General features: G+C 47.8%; 2 protein-coding genes across 4 annotated transcripts in view; both read right to left on the minus strand.

The window, feature by feature from the left end:
* Nucleotides 1–619, minus strand: part of AKAP2 (A-kinase anchoring protein 2) — a 155,571-nt gene extending 154,952 nt beyond the window's left edge. For all 3 annotated transcript variants that reach the window (XM_023753293.1, XM_023753291.1, XM_023753292.1), the window contains exon 1: nt 332–619. In XM_023753293.1, the coding sequence (XP_023609061.1) occupies nt 332–590 (259 nt within the window). In that variant the 5' untranslated portion in view covers nt 591–619. The remainder of the gene's footprint in view (nt 1–331) is intronic.
* PALM2 (paralemmin 2) lies at nt 598–16,222 on the minus strand (the record flags this gene model as incomplete). Its single annotated transcript, XM_023753224.1, has 2 exons — nt 16,205–16,222; nt 598–1,028 (listed from the first exon to the last, which is right to left on the minus strand). A coding segment is annotated over exon 2 (420 nt), but the record flags the coding sequence as incomplete, so codon positions are not given.
* Nucleotides 16,223–18,756: the final 2,534 nt, after the last annotated feature.

The raw sequence follows: 18,756 nt of genomic DNA on the forward strand, positions 1-18,756 counted from the left end.
CAATCGAGCAGGAAGGAATTGGTTCGCTCTTGAAGACACAGGGAAAGGTTCAGAGCAAGAGCAAGTTCTTGGAAAGAATGAAGCACACACATGCACGCTGTCTCTGAGGTGAGGAAACTGGAGATACACGCAAAGGGTAGAAAATAAGAGAGAGCAAAGCAATCCGACTGCAAGGCAGGCAGGCGCTGGCTTCCAGTTCACAGTATTGCAGTGAGTGGTACAGTGAGGTCTAGGTAAGTGGTGGGGAGCCCGGAGGCTGCCCCGAAGAAAGGGGAAGAGAGAAGTGGTCACATGACAACACAGCATTGACAGCGCTTTTTCTTTTGGGTACCTGCGGCTGGCTCTGTGGCCAGGCTCTCTTCCTTCCCTTCTGGGGATGAGGGCTCGGTGGTGTCGGAGATGGGCCTCCCAGACACCAGCTCCGCCGCATTCCCGTCGATTGTGGACACGTCCGTCACGGTCTTCTCCCTCAAGGACTTCTCGTCGTCTTCGTCAATGAGGACCAACTCAGCCTTGATGGTTTCATCGTAGCCTAGCACCTTTTTTGTCTCCTCTTCGTCCTCAATGTTTTGGTAGCCCATGAAAATCATGGTGACGGGCTGATCCAAGTTCGCCTGCGGGCCCTTCAGAGCTGGGGGCTCGGGCCTGCTGCCCTGGGTTCCCGGAGGAGCGGTCCTTCCTAGACTTATGGACCATTTCTAACTTGGCCTCTTTGCAGAGCACGTGTTCCTTAGGGTGGCCCAGGCTCCCATCTGCAACCGCAGTCCTCTCTGACACACGCCCGCCTCTGAGGCTTGACTGTCCAGCCTTCTGAATGAGCTCTTCTACATCCTTGGAGCTTAATCTGTGCACTCCGTTCTCTACCACGGTGCCCGCTGAGCGCACCTCATACACTACTTTGGTACCATCCTCATAGACCTTGACTCCTCTCGGATGGACCCCCTCTGGGCCAATGGTGGCTGTAGAGAGAATCTTGGTCTCTCCTGTTTGTGTGTCTTTCTCCACATTAATTTCCATGGCGTACACAGCTTGAATGAAAACAAGAGAAAGGAAGTGCATGTTACAACAAAAAAAGCCAGTGAATGGTTAATTGCCAAACAGACAAAAAAAAGGTGTTGTGCCCTGTCTAGTCTAACGGCCAAGCGTCGTGAGTGTTAGCGTGCATGCGCGGTGTGGACAGAGGTGGGTACACATGTGTTTAGCACAGCAGCTTAATGCACGGGGAGGACAGGGGTAGAGAGGCCCCGCATCTCCGTGGCACTTACGCTTCTGAGGAACAGCTGCTGCCACACAGCCCACAAGCGACTGTTTATATCCAGTGCGACAAGTTCCAGGGAGGCTGGCGACATGCGCGTTTACCTTGACTGACAGCTTACCCTCAGCTTAGAGACAGTTTGAAAGCCCTTGGTTAAGATGTGTCCTAGTTCCAAAATCTGATATCTCTTTTTAACCCTTCCATCAAGGGTTCCACGGCTTCTTCTACATTTCTCTTTACTGTTAATGGAGAATACGTAAAGGTTTTCGCAGGTGGGATGTGGCTGTCCTCCACTGTGCTATAAAGTAGGGTTCTTTGCAAAACTGGAAAGCTACCAAAGCAGTAAGACGATATGCTCTGTGAGTACTTTAGTCACTTAACTAGGTTTCTCAAACAAGAGCTAGACAAAGCACAAGATCGAGGCCGCGTCAACCCATGCCACTGGAGTTTGAGGATGAGGATCACAGAAGGTACCTCTTTCTTCTTCCATGTGCCCACCGCCAAGTCCTCGTGATTCCGCCACACACCACCTTTCTCATCTGTCACCTTTTTCGGCTCCATGGCCACTACCCCCACGCCAAGACACGATATCTTCTTCCCTGAGTGACTGCAAGAGCTTCCTATCTGGTCTTCCTGCTCTGATCTCACCTTCTCCAACTCACCCCAAACCCACTGCGGCCAGTGTGGGGTTCCTACAGTCTCAGGTGACACCCCATCCTTTCATATCTGTTACCTCAGAGGCGCACATTCTGATTGTGAGGAACCTGGGCATTAGACCCATAGAGCCAGTTCTCTACAGCACCCTTTCCCTGGGTGACCTGTGGGTACATCAACCTCACTGCAGCTTCAAAACGAAATCCATCGTCTTCCTTCCAGAGTCTTTGTGACAAATAATACCAGTACCACCGAGTGTCTCAAGCTTGGAATTGCACCCAATTTGTTTGTCCTTTTCTTCCTAATTGCCCAACAGCCAAACAATTGTTGAGAGTCACTAATCGCATTTCAGATCTGTCCCCCTGCATCTCCTCATCACTGCCCGCATCACCCCTAGGCCAGACCCTCCTCTGCTCTCTGCACAGTATCCTTGTTTCCATCTTATCTGCCACTTATGCTGGTCAAGGCCAGAGGGCCAGAGGTAGCCGAGGCTTGTTTTTGTTGCCTGGGAGCACTGAATTGTTTTTATATTATTAGAAGATAGTAAAGGGAAGGAAGGAAGAAGGAAGGGGAAAGGAAATAATATCAAAGACTATGTGATAGAGGTCTTATGTGCTCCACAAAGTCTGAAATATTTGCGATCTAGGTTTCTCAAACAAGAGCTAGAAAAAGCCTGCCGCCCCCTGCGGCCTATGCTCCATCCTCCCACAGTTACCTTACGCATAAACCCTCTGTTGGTTCCTCTGTCTGTAGGGGATAAACACCAAGCTCCTAAACTTGGCATACAATTCCCTTGAGAATTTGTCTGCAAACCTTTCTAGGCTTGACTTGTAGCCCCGCCCACTCCACTTCAGCGGTAACAGACTCCTCACCATTCCCAGGACACTCCACCTCCTTCCATCACCACCGTCCCTCTGCCTGGACTGCCTTTCATCCCTTCTCTACCGCAGTCTCCTGGAGTCGTGAGTCACGTCTCTGCTTATCATGCCTTGGAGTCCCCACCTCTTTCTGAATAACTGCAAGTCCTCCAACTGTGCTAAGAAGACCCTAAATATCTTTCCACTTGCATGTTCTACTGCTCCCTTTCCTCTAGCACAGTGGTTCTCAACCTTCTGGCCCTTTAAATACAGTTCCTCATGTTGTGACCCAAACATAAAATTATTTTCGTTGCTACTTCATAACTGTAATGTTGCTACTGTTATGAATCATAATGTAAATATCTGATATGCACGATGGTCTTAGGCGACCCCTGTGAAAGGGCTGTTCGACCGCCAAAGGGGTCGCAACCCACAGGTTGAGAACCGCTGCTCTAGCACAACCAAATAATGCCATTCCACACCTAAACTTTTCCTGCTTTTGGTAAGATTCCCTTCTCTTGAAATGTTCTTCTTTTGAGTTTCTATGCATCCAAATGGGACTTGTCCAGAGGAGCAGGTGGGACGTGGCTGTCCTCCATGTGCTGTCTTTGATCCTCCTGTCTCTAAGTCATCCCTCTCTTAATATTCTTTGGACACATCTTCTAAACCTCTCTGAAGATACTTAACACTTTTATCATACTTCACTCGGGAGTATAATTATGGGAATGTTTTATTAGCTCCACAGATTTTTAAGATCTATGAAGTCTAGTTATTTCACCTGACATCTCTCCATGACTGCCCTTCCCCATCAGCACCTACCTTAGAGTCTTTGGTACAGAAGGAACCTGATATACATACCTGTGAAACAGATGCTACTAAATGAAAATTCTAATTTGGTTGTCTTCATCTAGTCACAGAGACTTTGTATAATACGACACCAATGACAATGTACACACAGTAACTGATGTTTGAACTGTTTTAAAAAACGGGCCATGATATTGCTCCATCCGCTTGTGTAATAAGATACAACCTGTTCATGGCTGACACTTAACTATAAAAGGCTCTGAAGCAAAATCCAATGCTTGATTTTCATTGTGTCCATTTGGAAAGTTTCACGGTTTGGCACAAAGATCTTGAGTTTCCTTAAGTGATGCAATGGGAGGCCAACCAATATTTGTCATGGAGGTACATGGGCTCACACAATGACAGTGACATTTTCCCCAAAAATGTGTCATGAGAAAACTAGAATAGGCATTTAAAATTTTCCTTGGGCTCCAAAAAGTCAGTTCTTTAATTATCACACTTATATTAAAAAGCACATTTTGGCATTAAAATATTATGTCCTATCACTATAAACACACTCATGGGACAGATTTATCAATAAGAAGGGCAATAATGATTATTAGTTATAGGCACAATATTTAATTATCTCCCAAACATCCAGCAATATGCAAATAAAGTGACATTGTTACCTGTAATCAATACAGTCTGAAATAAAATATTTATATTTTCATATCTACATGACAGGATACAAATTATTAACATGGCAATCTTTAGAGATAGCCCTCTCCCTCTTCCCACCAATGAGAATGGTGTCACTGTTGGTCCATTTTTCCCTTCTCCACCCTAACCCTCAACCTCATTTTGTCTTTGCCTGTTTCTAGAATCAGAGACTAGACAGAGAGGAAGGACGTTGAGATGTTCTTTGCTAGAAGGACTGAGTAGATCCACACACTAACCAGTTGAGAAAGAAGGAGCTCATGGAAGAGAGAGTCAAAGCTGTGTGGGACACAGAGAAGGAACCGTGCGTGGTGTTAGATGGTGCTTTGGAGACAGTGATAAGTAGAGGGAGGTGAGGGAAGGAAATATAAGAAATATGTCTGGGTGGAGATATGCATTGGATTCCTTCTCATATCCTTCTGGGAAAAAAAAACAGCTAAAGAACAGGGTTCCTATTTATTTGTGTATTTATTTATTCATTCATGGCTGTGGTTTTAAACTGTATTTTGTTAAGCGTGACATGGCTTTGGACCTGAACCCCATGTCACATGATTTCAGTCGGGTTACACGTTACTATTTCTATTTACATGTTGTACACTGTTCTTCCAGTATTTCTGTATTAGGCCATTGAATACAACATCACTTGTATTCCCCGACCCCCACCCTGCCAGCTAGAACATAAGGCTTCAGAGCCACAGATTTTCAGCAGGTTCCTCCAGGGCTTGATCTCACATCGCGTGTCTGCATTCCCTCTCTTCGCTGGCAAGGGGTGCCCGGGTGCACATGGAGAAGCTCTGGCTTAACACAGGGGCAACATTGAGACGTCATGGATGCACATGAGAGGATACTGTCAGACATTCAGAAAACCAACCACACCGGAGGCACGAACGTTCACCTTCAATGTGTTGCTTATGAATAAGCATTTACATTTTGCTCCCGTTCTAGGCAATACCATTTCAAAGGTAAACTAGGGTGGATACGAAGCAGGAGGAAAAGAAGGCTTACGTTTTAAATTCAGCGTTTTGTTTCTCATGCTTGCCCACAGCGTTAAAAGCTCTGCTGCCTTTACTGCTGCCCAGGAGCGAATCCCAAGGACCTCTCACTGAATCGTGCCCTCATCTCCACCCACAGAGAAGGCTCTCCATCCACCCTTCCCGCCCCTCGAGCATCCCCACCCACAGGGACACTGCTGTCTGTGTAGTGACGAGGGTCCTGTGCTCATCTCCTTGAAAGCAAGAGAGGAGGAGGTGCTGCTCAGGGCAGAAGACTTTCTGGGGAGCCCCTAAAAGAGATTTTGAAAGAGCCCCTGGACATAAAAGTCTTTGAAGAAAAGCTGTCTGAAATGTCCTGGAGGAGGGTCTGGAGACAGAGCAAAAAGAAAGGATACAGTGCGAGGGGAGTTCCAGCGATGGGATGACTGAAGCCTGGACGTGTGTTCTTACCAGACAATAATTTAATTATCGATTTCCAAACATGGCTACTGATGACAAAAGGATTGTAGTGTAGGAGACATTCCTTCCAATAACCCCAAAAGACAGGGGAGAAAAACATTCACTTTGTTCATGAAGAGTAAGAGGCCGAGGCCGAGTAGCTGGTTTCGGCAGTGGGATGTGAACGAATGGCTGAACTGGGGCTTTGATTCTGGGCCTCAGGTTCTTACTCCCCCAGTAGCTCTCTGGTCAATGGGAAGAACCACTCTGAAGAAGCAGGAACGCTGTCATGGGGGATGCTCATCCCAGGATCCTGGCAACAGCCAGGTGTGGGCTACCGTGGGAGGCCCCTGGGGAAGACTCCAGCCTAGAAACCAGGTGAGGGAGGGGCGAGAAGCTCTTGGGGCCTGGCATGCTGCAGCTCCCAAAAGGATAGGTCTGAGGAGCAGAGGATGCTTGCTTCCGGGTCAGTCTTACTCCCCCGGCTCTATGACTGTCCCGTTCCCTGTGACTTACAGCTTTAGCAAAAAGACAGCCGCTGTAAGGAGCCCGGGGGCAGGAGACAGGACACCGGACACAGTAAGTGGACGGGGAACCAACTGACATGATTCCATTTCAGAACCAAGCCAGGGGCACACCAAACAAGACACTTCGGTAAGGATGGGAATTCAATCATCGCTAAAGCCTTTGAGTCAGGCGTCTCTCGGCTCACTTCCTTTGACTCACTGTGCTCCGTGGGAGGAGGCACAGGCTGAGCCCCCACTGCCGTGAGTCAGTAAGATGGGAGGTGTCAGAAGGGGGGAGAAACACAGCGGCAGAAGGGGGGAGAAACACAGCGGGTCTGAATTGCCATCCAGATGACACCCCATCTTGGGGTCTCACTTTCCCCATTTGCACCGTGAAGGGTGTCCAGCTTTGATATTCTGTGGTGCCGTGAACAGCACATATGCTCCCGTGCCAGTGATGTGGCAAGTACAATAGGAGGTAGTAGGCAGACAGAGCATGGAGTGAGAGCATCCCAATATGATAAACATTCAGTAGCGGGCGTCACTTCCGGAATATGGAAGAGAAGCAATGCACATGCTTGGCTTATTGAACGGACACACATATATGTGCAGTCTTGTCCCTGCAGACATATGACTATGCATATACACATAAGGTCACATCCCTTGAGGCGGGAAATATAAAATTGACTATTGTGACGTCAATAACAATGAAAAACGAGGGAATTAACTCCAAATAGATTCTCCCCTTCATCCCAGAGGGTAATCTCTAACTTCAGAAGCCAGTAATAAAAAATTTCTTTGAATAATTGTTTTCCCAGGACACCTTAGTAGTATTGGCAAATATGTGATGTTGAAGGATAGCAAAAGCCTCTTTCTCAAATCTGATTTTGCTTCCATTTTTTTTTGGTCAGGAAGGATGGTGTTCAGTCTGTAAAGTGCCAGAACGAGCATTGCTAGGAGGGAAGTGAAGGCTGGAAAATAAGGAAGCACCAGGGATATAAATGCTCTCGGTACTTTGGGCTTGGGCCCCAGCTCCCCTACTCACGGGCTTGTCTCAGGAGCTTGAGGTGCTGGGGGGCAGACACTCAGAAGTTCTGATTTTCAAAAATGAGGAGGGAATTTCATAAACGACATAGAAGTGAGTTTGACACCATGGGGCTAAATGCAAAGAGCAGAGGCCACCACGAGCCACCGTGGGTCCACCAGGCAGAAGCTGTGCAGATGAATCCCATTTTCTTTCCTGTTCCAGGTCTCTAGACAGATTAGGCAAATGCCAGAGACTCAGCACATCTGGATCACCCTCCAGGCCCTTCTATTCCTGTGGACAAGACAGAAACATGGGCCTTGGGTGTGAGGACCACTGCCAGGACCTGTTCCTTGTTGAATGATTAGGCCCCACAGGTGGCGACTTCGGGTTCCCAGGGGCCAGGGGACCCAGAGGTGTGCTGGCAGGCCTCTGACTTCGGGTCCAACTCTACAATGTTTTGATCAGTGAAATGATTAAAAATTAGGAAGGCTTGCTTTCCAGATTTGAGGTGAGAAGAAAAGTAAGGCTATGAGGTGCCACAATCACAAGCTATAAAGACGCTGACAGAGGTTTTTTCTGCTTTTAAACTGTTAAGCCCTTTATTCAAATGGAAACTAATACAGAAACACAATATGTAAACACGAGCGTGGAGGAGCTGCTGTTTGAAATGAGAGAGAACACAGGAGCCCTGACTACCAAATCCCCTGACATGCTCCCCTCCCGCCTTCCACTGAGGCTCCGCAGTGGCCCCATGAGACCCCCACACGTATAAGGGACAATCTACCAGGAAGGAACTTAACGATCATATCTAACCTACAAAGGGCAGAAAGGTGCATAGCTCATCCTTATTTTTGCCTTTTGAGATTAAGAAATAAAGACGTTTGTAGGTTCTTCTGCGTGTGAGCTATCGTGGGAAGAGACTGCAGGTCCCACCTGAAATGGTTCAGGAACAGTGACCACACCAGGTAAGGAAAGGAGGCTGAGCGGAGGCACATGCGAAATGACTCTGAGGCTTTCCTTTAGAACCTGCAGCTGAAAGGCCATGGAGCCAACTCTAAGGAAGTGAGTCACATGATCTGTGGCCTCAGGTCCTGCTCCGTGGGGGGTCGGCCCCTCCCAGCGTGGGCAGGGCAGCTCAGAGCACTTGAGGAGGACCAGGGACAGTGCCGCATGTTCAGAGGGGAGGGACAGGGCGATGGAGGGTGTCTCAAGGCAATCTCAGCCTCTAGGGACCAGCTGAGGATACCTGGCCCCAGGGGATGCAAAGTGAGGATCTGGGACAGACAGGAAATGATAGTCATTTTCAAATGCCTGAAGGGAAATCAGAACTAGGTTCTGAGAGGCTCCTGGGGGCAGAATGAGAACCAATGGGGGTGGGAGTGGGGGGGGGGGAGAAGAGGTCAGACAAATGGTAGCTTCATCAGAGGAAGGACTTCCCACTAATCAGAACCAACTATAGACAGAAGGGGCCACTGGAGGAGAGTCAGCTCCAGCCACAGAGGTGAGTGACCACGGCTGGAGGGCCTCCTGGCAGGGCTGCTACACCCCGACTTCCGTGTTTGAAGAAGGGATTGGAGTAGACGCCTCCTAATTCTGAAGAGCGACGATTCTAAATATATTCTCATTATTCAGAATTCCGAACTGCAAATGACAAGATCATTTGTCACAATACTGAGTAATGACAAGTGACATTTACAAAAGTGGCCCTAAGTTTGTGCCAATCTCCACAAGGACATTCTTAAGGCAGGATGGACAATATGTAGGAAATTTCTATGATGACTGTCATTAGCTGACCCATCCATGCTCTGGGTCGTCACCACCACTGATAATGAACCTGACCCTCTACTCCCAAGCCGGTCTGGACACAGGCGTGCACCGCAGCAAATGTGATTCCTTCCACCACACGCTCACATGTATTCCTACAGCAGATGCATTTATGAAAATCAGTCCTTGAAGAAACAAAAGTACATGTAAACTTATTTTTAAAAATATCCAGATAATGTAATACTTTAAAAAAATGCATTTGCTTTTTGGATCACTGTTTTTCAGTACCTCTAAATGTGAAGGATGCTAGCTGTGATGGTTGGTGTATGCCTACACACACAGCACGACAATCACATTCACACACCACTCTTGAATTTAATACTCTTTGACCGCCAATACTATGCAAACCCTCTTTCTGTCTCTTAGTTCTCGTGCACTGCCCCCACCCCTCGACGAGCCGCCCCATCCGTTGGGTCCCACTGCATGTCCTGTGAGGTGCGGGAACCTGTGGCGAGAGGCCAGAGAGCCTTTTACCCGCAACTTGGAAACTATCAACACCCACGTCTTCAAGAACAAGCAGGAAGGTGTGTGACTTTTGAACAGTTGTTCCCCAAGTTCATAAACAAAAGTAAATGTAAACTTATTTTTTAAAACATTCACCTTGGAGCCTGAGGCACAGCCAGTGATTCCCTGTAGCACAGCTGCAGGCTGCAAGTTCTGGTTTATCCGTCTTGGAACTATCCAGGGAAACGTGGACCGGACCTGGGTTTGACCAGACACCATTTCCGGCCCCACCCAACCCTAGAATTCTGTGCGTCTGTACGTAAAGTAATATGCTAAGATGTTTGCAGACTAAACCCAGTAGATATTTAAATGTAATCAGTGTAATAGACAAGTAGGTCAATACTTATTTGCTGGTTCATTTTACCTTTGCATTAAAATAAGGAGGAGTTATTTGCTTCATAAAATATTCAGGTTGGCCCAGATAAAAGAGTTCCTCTGGCTTAAAAGTCCACGATTGTTTTGTTTCCTATCAGGTGTTATTATGTGATTTATTTCCAACATAAACGTACCTAGATTATGGGAAGCAAAACATCTGACATCATATTTGAAATCACCCACATTGTCACTAACTGTGCAACCTTGGCCATGCACTGTTTCATTTAACCCCTGACGCTCGGGGCATTTCTGCGTAGAGCAAACAGATTGACCGGGAGTCATTGTTCATGCCCTTCTGCTCTGATTGCTGAGGCACATTCACATTGAACAGAGCAAGGTGTAGCTCTCTCCGTACTTATACTCATAGATGTATTATTCTCCAAGATTCACAGTTGGAGAAACATTAGCCAGAAGCATATGTTCATTAAATTGCTACTCTCCCTCCCAGTATATCACAGTAGCTAAGAAATAACTCCAGAAATGGAAAGACTTGGGATTATATGTTCACAAGACACAAACAGCTCGATTCCCAAAGGATTTCGGCAACATATTCATACACTTTGAAAACACTTTCCACCCAGCTCCCATCACAGCTCATTTGATCGGGTGTATTTCAACATGGAAAATAAAAATCCCTGGAGGCAGGGTACAGATTAACTTTGTAAAAAAGACATAAAAACCACAAACTCAAGACACAGACACCTCTGAAGCGGGAGAGAAAACACTCTATAGCCTCAATATTCCCTCCCATTCGGTCCCCAGTCATTGGGACCCAGTGCCGACCCTGTGCGGCCACTGCAAATTCTACATCTGAGGCTGGGCTGAGGTCAGGGTCCCCCTCTGCGAGAATCCCTGGGCACCCCTCATTAGTAAAGTGCAGAGAAACGCAAGCCCCAGGGCCAGTCCTGGCATCAAAACCAAATCGCTCCCCAGGACTTACCAGCTGCTCTGCTGGTCCCGTCCTGCCCAGGTGACGGTTCTGCTGTTCGTGAATAGAGGATTGGCAGGTTGGGGAGCTGGGAGGAAATGCAATTTACTGCATCTGGTAGCAGAGAACAGGGAATACAATTAGGCACAGTGTCGGGAGGCCCAGTGGGTGCACTGCCGAGACAGCAGCTTGTCTGCCCTACATAATGGGGCTCCGAGGCGGGTGCTGGGTGAGAGGATCAGGGTGAACAAAGAGAAGCATTTGCCCAGTGGCTGGTATTCAGCAGAGTAGCTGAGGCAGGAGGGATCCTGGTCAGAGAGCTCAAGCCCAGGACTGTTCTATGTATTAAAAGAGTCATCGGAAAGCTCTAGATTCTAAGAATACAATGAGGTCAGGGTGGGGGGAATGAGATGGGCCGGGGAGAGTCATTATCAACTTGCTGGGATTGACCAAATGTGGGCCATCACACTAGCAATGTGCATTCAACAGTAATGAAAAGGAGGTCTGGGGCTCATTCCCTGAACTGGAAATACAGCCTGTGCGCCGGATTCATTCAGAAGACCAGTTTTATATGCATTTAAAAAACTGCTAGAATCTATCCCATGTTTTCAATACTTCAACTGGTGTTTTAGCCAGAAAACCCTAAGAGTCCAAATAACAACACCCCATGAGCTCACCAATAGCTCAGTTGCAGGAAATGGAGCAAAGGAGGGAGACCAGCTCTGTTTGGGAAAAAGACCTTGACAAGCCTCTTCCGGGAGGTGAGACCCTGGCTGGCATGAATCTCAGCAGGTGCCAAAGTGTCAGAGAAGAGGAGGAAGCCACTGGGGTGAGACAAGGGGAAGAATCTGTGTGTGCCCCAGAGAGAAGTGGAAAAGTGGAGTGATGTGATTTCTTCCTGTGTCATAACCATATCCCAGACCCTGGGATGCCAATCACTTATCAATACCTACGTCCACTGAACATCTCACAATCACCTCAAACTCAACATGTCCAAAAGCAGACTCTTATCTTCACACGTCTGCTGCTTCCCCCATATTCTGCGTCCCCGTGCCCTGTGTCCCTGTTGGTTTTAGCAGGCTTCTTTTTTCTTTTTGTAATTTCATGGTGGAGAGGATTGTAAACAGACACTGCATTAGGAGTAGGATTAGTTCAGGTCTATACAGAGTAGACCAATGATTTGCAACCCGTGTGCCACAGGAACTTTTAAATCATGCAATATCTGACTATTTAGACAGGGCCCAGACCTCTTTTCCCTTAGATTGTCAAATTAAAAAATGACAACAGCCAACGCAACAATAGCCGCCCAGTATGAATGAATCAAAATTATACCTATGTTTTTGTCAGACTGGCAAAATATACAACATATTTTTTGGTGTGCCGCAGAATTTTAGTAATTAGTGTGTGTGTGCCATGAGATGAGAAAGGTCGAAACTCGCTGGTCTAGACCAGTGGTCGGCAAACTCATTAGTCAACAGAGCCAAATATCAACAGTACAACAATTGAAATTTCTTTTGAGAGCCAAATTTTTTAAACTTAAACTATATAGGTAGGTACATTGTTATTAACTTAATTAGGGTACTCCTAAGGCTTAGGAAGAGCCACACTCAAGGGGCCAAAGAGCCGGATGTGGCTCGCGAGCATCAGTTTGCCGACCACGGGTCTAGACCATTGCTGACTCACGTGTGAGCCTGACAATCCCGAATGTATGGATATTGGACCACTTGGTTCTTAGTGCAAAAAGCACACTCCGTGAGTGGGGATGGAGCGGAGTTTCTCTAAGAAAATGGGTTTTTCCACATCAACCACTTGGGGAGAAGGAACAGGAGATCAGGAGTATGCAGGCCTGAGATGGGAGTGAGGCTCAGGTTACTGGCTCTCTCTGGGGCCTAGGGATGCTGGAGCTTGGACCCTGGGCCAGGCAGACATGGTTGAAGACCCTTGACTGCAAGGAAGGAAGTTGGGCCATGGAGATGGCAGTGGGCTGGGAGATGGCCATAAAGCCACCCGGGGCACCCCATGAACATGGGCTGGGATTTGAGCCTGGCCTCTGGGGGCAGCCACATGTCTGAAGTTGCACATTATTTTCTATGTTGAGCTGCCCTGCCAGTGTTCCTCAACTTGGGTTGCAGACCTTACTCTCACTGTGGGGAGCTGTGGGAAGGGTCTGGGCCCCAAACCAGCACAAGGCAGGACCAAGGAGAGCAGCAGCTGGTCCTGACTGGGTAGGGTAGATTGCTAACCATGATCCATGGGAAGAATGGAGCAGCAATCTGGGGCGAGAGGGCCAATTTAGGGCACAAGAGATGACCAGCGCAGATCTATAGAACTTGTGGCTTCCAGAAATCTGTGGATGGGGATCTCAGTAAACCTGACTTCCTGCATTTAAATGAGGTGCAGGCTCAAGACATTAAGACCAGGTGAGAACTCATGGACTGGTCACACACCAGTGTCATACAGCAAGGGCTGAGGTAGGGCCAGGGCATATTTCTCTTGCCAGTTCCCATCCAGGGTTTCACATCAGCTCCTCTGTGGGTAAAGAAACATACTGTATGCAATTTATAGTTACACAAGACACGGTGTCTACTTAAGACAGTAAAAACCACCCACCCAATTGATGAAGATGCCGCCATATAACAAGTGTGCAGATGGGGTGGGGGGAGGAAGAAGTAAGGAGGGTTCAGAATGTATATGGCCGGGAAATTCTACTCATGACTGGAATACATTGCTCTTGACTATCAGGGCTACCATGTGGTCAAAGCCATTGGTGGTCCAGCAGTACAGAACCCTCATTTCCTCTGGCATACACGGGTGGGGGGGTGGGGGGAGGCAGTCACAGGGTGCCTGAAGTGGGGTCATGACACCCGCAAACACCCACAGCCATCTCCTTGGCACCTCATTCCACTGGGGCTGCTCTTGCTAATTATCTGTGGTCCTTGTACAGTTAGTTATATAATCTGGTTGGCCTTGGATTCTGTAACCAGCGTGTTTCAGAAGTTGGGTATTTTTATTAAGGTATTATTAGCCTCCAATCATTTTGTGTTAGTTCTTGAGCAACAACAGTTGACGGATTCTAAGAGGGTCTTGGCAAGTCTGAAGTCAAAGGGGCCTTGGGAATGAAAGACAGAAAGTAAGCAGACGCTTCACAATCCCTTCCCTGGACGTACCCCAGTTTTTACCCTCAGACCACAGAGTGACCTAAACGTTGGCCGCATTCTTGGAAGGATGTGTTTCCTCCTTCAGACTTTTCTTTGCCAGTAGACGTGGTGTGATGAAAAGTACCCCCAGCCCCCTGACTAAGTTAGAACCAGAGGTGGCAGGAATCATAACCCAGGGTGACAGGTAAGGCCATTTATTGGGATCCCTAAAACTTCACATCCTCTTAACTCTGAGGTCACCCATCTTGTCAAAAAGCGACAGAGGACAGAGTCCTAAAGGCAATTTCTCTGCAAGCTCTCAGGTTTCTCATCCCTCTTGGAAATGCTTGGGTGACCAGATGACAATAGTGGGAAGTAGCGCAGGAAAGACAAGAGAAGTTCAGTGAGAATGAAAGAGACAGAGGCTTCATTTTTAATGAGGCTTCATTTTTGCTTATTAACATGTCATGGAATATGTGGGTCTCTGTGGCCCACAGAGGCTTCCAGAGACATGACATGCAGGCTCTTCCCCTTCCCTAATTAGAGAGAGAATTCCAAGAAAGGTCCTGGTTTGAGAAGAGAGAGAGAGAGAGAGAGAGAGAGAGAGAGAGAGAGAGAGAGAAAGGATACATAAAAGGTCAGTGTGCACCCTTCTGGTATATGGGTGTCTAGGGTTTAATGTCCCAAGCCCAATCCCAGCTGATACTTACTGCACTCCTGCTAGCCATGTACTCTGCCTCTGGTCTTCCCTGGCACTCAGGAAACCACTATTTTTCCCATGCTGCCCCTGAAATCCCCCCAAACAGGAAAGATCATGTCCTCAGACCATGCTCCACCTCCAAAGCACAGAACAAGAGCCCCTATTTGGCCACACCCTAGAGAATGTTCTAGAACTGTCATAGGTACTCCTCCTGGAGTCTCTGCTGGCTCATCCCTGACCTGTCTCTGCCACATGCACTGGGAGAGTGAGATTTAATTTAATACCTTCCCAAAGATCACCTGGCCAGCCCGAATCTAGGTCCTCTCCTTTTACTTGCTTGGAGGGGGATGGGGGAACCAAAAACACAGTACTTTTTGTTTCTGAAGTCAGAATTATCCTTAGTGCAAGATTCTTTGCTCATCTAGAGAAATACATTACCCATCCTTTTCCCCATATATTTCCAGGTGATATTGGGCAAACACTGATGCCAACTCCTATTCTGGCTCCTGATTCTCTTCCTAGTGTAGAGGTTGACTCTATAAGAACCAGATGAGAGATCAACCAAAGACTTGTATGCATGCATATGAGCAAAACCAATCAACACAGACAGTAGGGGGGTGAGGGCTTGTGCTTGTGGGTGGGGGTGGCAGGGGAGAGGTCAATGGGGGAAAAAGGAGACTCATGTAATACTTTAAACAATAAAGAATTTTTTAAAAAAAGAACCAGATGAGCAGATGGATCTGATCCTTCCCACAAGTCCCACATTTTGAAGCAGGTCTAGCTGAGGGCCAGAGTGAAAGTGGGAATCGAGTGGGTTTCCTAAGTTCGTAGCTAACAATTTGGGGAGCAAGGTAAAGAATGAGAAGCTCACAATCCCAAGTTCATCGACATGGTCCTACGGAAGGAGAGCGGAGGCAGAGGCAAGGATGGGAAAAGAAAGGAGAAGGCCCCCTCCTGCCAGGATGGGGGGCAGGAAGCCAGGGCCTTGCTCCCACATCTCATGTCTCCCCCTCTTCCCGCCCCCAGGGAGAAGAGTTCTGCCCAACCCCGCCTCCCTGGAAGGCTGCAGAAACTGCAGTTGCCGAATCAAAGAAAAAGCAGAAACAACAGGTAACAGCCTTCCGATGTGCAATGTGTGGTGACCTGGAGACCTACCCACCAGCACAAATGAGCTCCTTCCTGCCTGAGATCTGGTCCTGATGTTAACACTCTTTGCGGAGCATCTTTCAAGAAAAGTCCAAGCAGAGGACTCTGAGGAACGAATGGGAAGGAGGAGAGCTAGGCCAGTTGTATAAGCTAGAAACAGCGAATTGAGAGACAGTCCCCGAAGAAGGCAGAGAAGGCTCCGGACGTGGGCCTCCTCGGCACCCTGGGAAAGGTGCCACTCTCTTTCTGATGCCCTTACACACCGACACACCATGTCTCCTGCGAGCCTGTGTTACTGAAGCTAAGCTGACCAGGAAGGAAACATTCGTCTACGGATGGGGCAGAGAGCGCTTACACTTACCTCCATCCGCACTGGAGAAGCCCTGTGGAAACAAAAGCAGGGCAGAGCGTTACTACACATGCGAGGAGATCACCCCTCCTCCATGTAACCCGTCTTTGTCCCCCAGGCCAGGCCCAGATTTTGACTGTGATGGGCAAACCCAATGCTCTCTGCTCTTCTGGGAAATGTGTTTGGGACCCTGAGATTTAAGGAAAAGGTTTGCCATCCCCACCTTCTACCGAATTCCTCCCAGTCGAGATTGCTTTCGATTATCCAGCCAATACCCTTGGTCGTATTGAAGAAGTAATATCAGAAAATCCAATCGGAAAATTAATTTGTTTAGATTCCTTTCCTGTGGCCGAGGGGCCTGAGGAAACGGGGTTACGGAAAGGAGGGAAGGTCCTGAGACAGAGCCTCCTGGCTCTCTGGATTCTCACCTCCTTGCTGCACGGCACCGACTGTTTTCACATACAGTGAAATTTCATATATTTACGCTTCATTTTTCCAATTCCCGTCTATTGGATATGGTTTTGCCTCTGGCCTTTTTATAAAGGAAAGACTTAAACTACAGTGATGGGAGCATGTTTAATCTGCTTCATAAGAATTGGTTTTAGGATTCTAGAGTCCAACAGAAGATGACTTCTCAGGCATTAGACGTATGGAGAGTAGGAGATGGGGTTACTATTGAATGAGTCTCCCTGCCTCCCCCGCAGGCCAGGTGGTCCCAGAAGACAGGCCACCCTCAGCGTCAGAGCTGGCCCTGTCCTCGCACATCTGGCCCTCGTGTCTAGAGCGTGGGGCTCAGCCTTCTCATCAGCACCAACTGGCCTTTTCTCCCATTGGCACCATTTCCCCGGAGCTCACTTCCCCGTGGCTATAGTTTAGAGAAATCGCATGTTTCCTTCACCTTCTGAAAGTCCTTGAAGGATTTTTCCGTCTCCTTTAGTTTCTCTAGGATGATTTGCTCTTTGGCGGATATCTGGGACTCTTCACTTTCTAGCGCTTGTATTTCCTGCTCCAGCCTGGAAAACACACAAACAGAGGACGGGTTACTGTATTGTCCTGCCACCCCAGGGCCAGAGAGCAGCTCCTTCCTGGGGGGGGAGAGGGCATCCTGCCAGTCCCCGTTTTACCTTACGCTGAGGTCCCAGGCCAAGGTTTTACATCACAGAGCATCCTGTGTTTTCGGCGTTGCCACTGAGCACATGTTGGCCAAAGGAAAACAACCCAGCGCTGCTGCCGCTAGTTCACGGCCACCACTTTGCAAAAACGCTTTGTGATATGCTCAACACCCACATGCTTCATTTGGAGGTAGATGTTTTTACATAGCAGAGGACGGAAGAGCTAAAGGCAAACAGCTTCATATTCTCCCAGTTATCTTGGAGTAATTGCTCTCCTATCAGCTTAGCCAAAGTGTGAAGTGCCAATCTTACTCTGCCCGGCTGGTGTGGCTCCGTGGTTGAGCATCAACCCATGAACCAAGAGGTCACCGGTTTGATTCTCAGTCAGGGCACATGCCTGGGTTGTGGGCTCAATCCCCAGTAGGGGGCATGCGGGAGGCAGCTGATTCATGTTTCTCTCTCATCTTTATTTCTATCTTTCTATCCCTCCCACTTCCTCTCTCTCTAAACACCAATAAGAACATATAAAAAACAATAAAAATGAAAGAAAGAGCCAATCTTAAAGGAAATATGCTGCCAAGAAATGGCTGGTGGCCAGCGGTCATCTCCCTGTACCACCCAAAAGAGAGGAGATGAATTGGACTGATACAGTAACCCCTACTCTTCTGGAACTTTCCTCAGTTTTCACAGCCATCCTATATATATTTCCTGAAAGGGAAATTTCAGCACTGCCTGGAGACTCTGGGAATATTCCACAATAGCAGCGACCGTTATGATTGGGGGAAGTCTCAGTAGCTGTATTCTTTCAATGAAATGATCGTAATTAACTTTTATTGAGCAGTAAGTCTGTGCCAGGAATTGAGCAAAGAATTCACATGGCTTATTTTATTTTACCTTCCCAATGACCCTAGGAGTAAGGAATCCCCATTTTACAGATGAGATCATTAAGGCTTGACAAGGGACTAGTTTGCTATTGCACAGCCTCAAAGCAGGATTCAAGCCAGGATGTCTAACTCTAGACCCTACTCCTGACCATTGTGCCAAACTCTTACCATATGGGCTCTACAGTATTTCCCATTTTCCTGCCTGTTAAACACTGAGTATGTTGGCATACTGGGATGGCACCATTATGTAGCAATGCCTTTGGGGTCATGAGGGATGGATGTCCCCGCCGAAAGGACTGTAGACTATTGTGCTTCCTGAATTGTTTGGTCTGAATTTATTTGTTCACTCATTCATTCAATTTTGCTTTTGGTCTCTTTCCCCTCTGTCATGCTAGAAGCTTTGCTGCGGGTCTGTGCCTACCTATACTAGTCCTCTCCCTTCTCCTCCTCCCATCTTCTCTCTGCTGCAGGAAACCAGCTAACCAAGTCTGTTAGACTAAGACCTAAATAGTTCAGAGTGAGGTCTTCTGAGGGCTGAGGAACACCAAGACACAGGCATGGATTTATC

The sequence above is a fragment of the Myotis lucifugus genome, unplaced genomic scaffold (genome assembly GCF_000147115.1).
Source record: "Myotis lucifugus unplaced genomic scaffold, Myoluc2.0 scaffold_43, whole genome shotgun sequence".
In the NCBI taxonomy this organism is placed as follows: Eukaryota; Metazoa; Chordata; class Mammalia; order Chiroptera; family Vespertilionidae; genus Myotis; species Myotis lucifugus.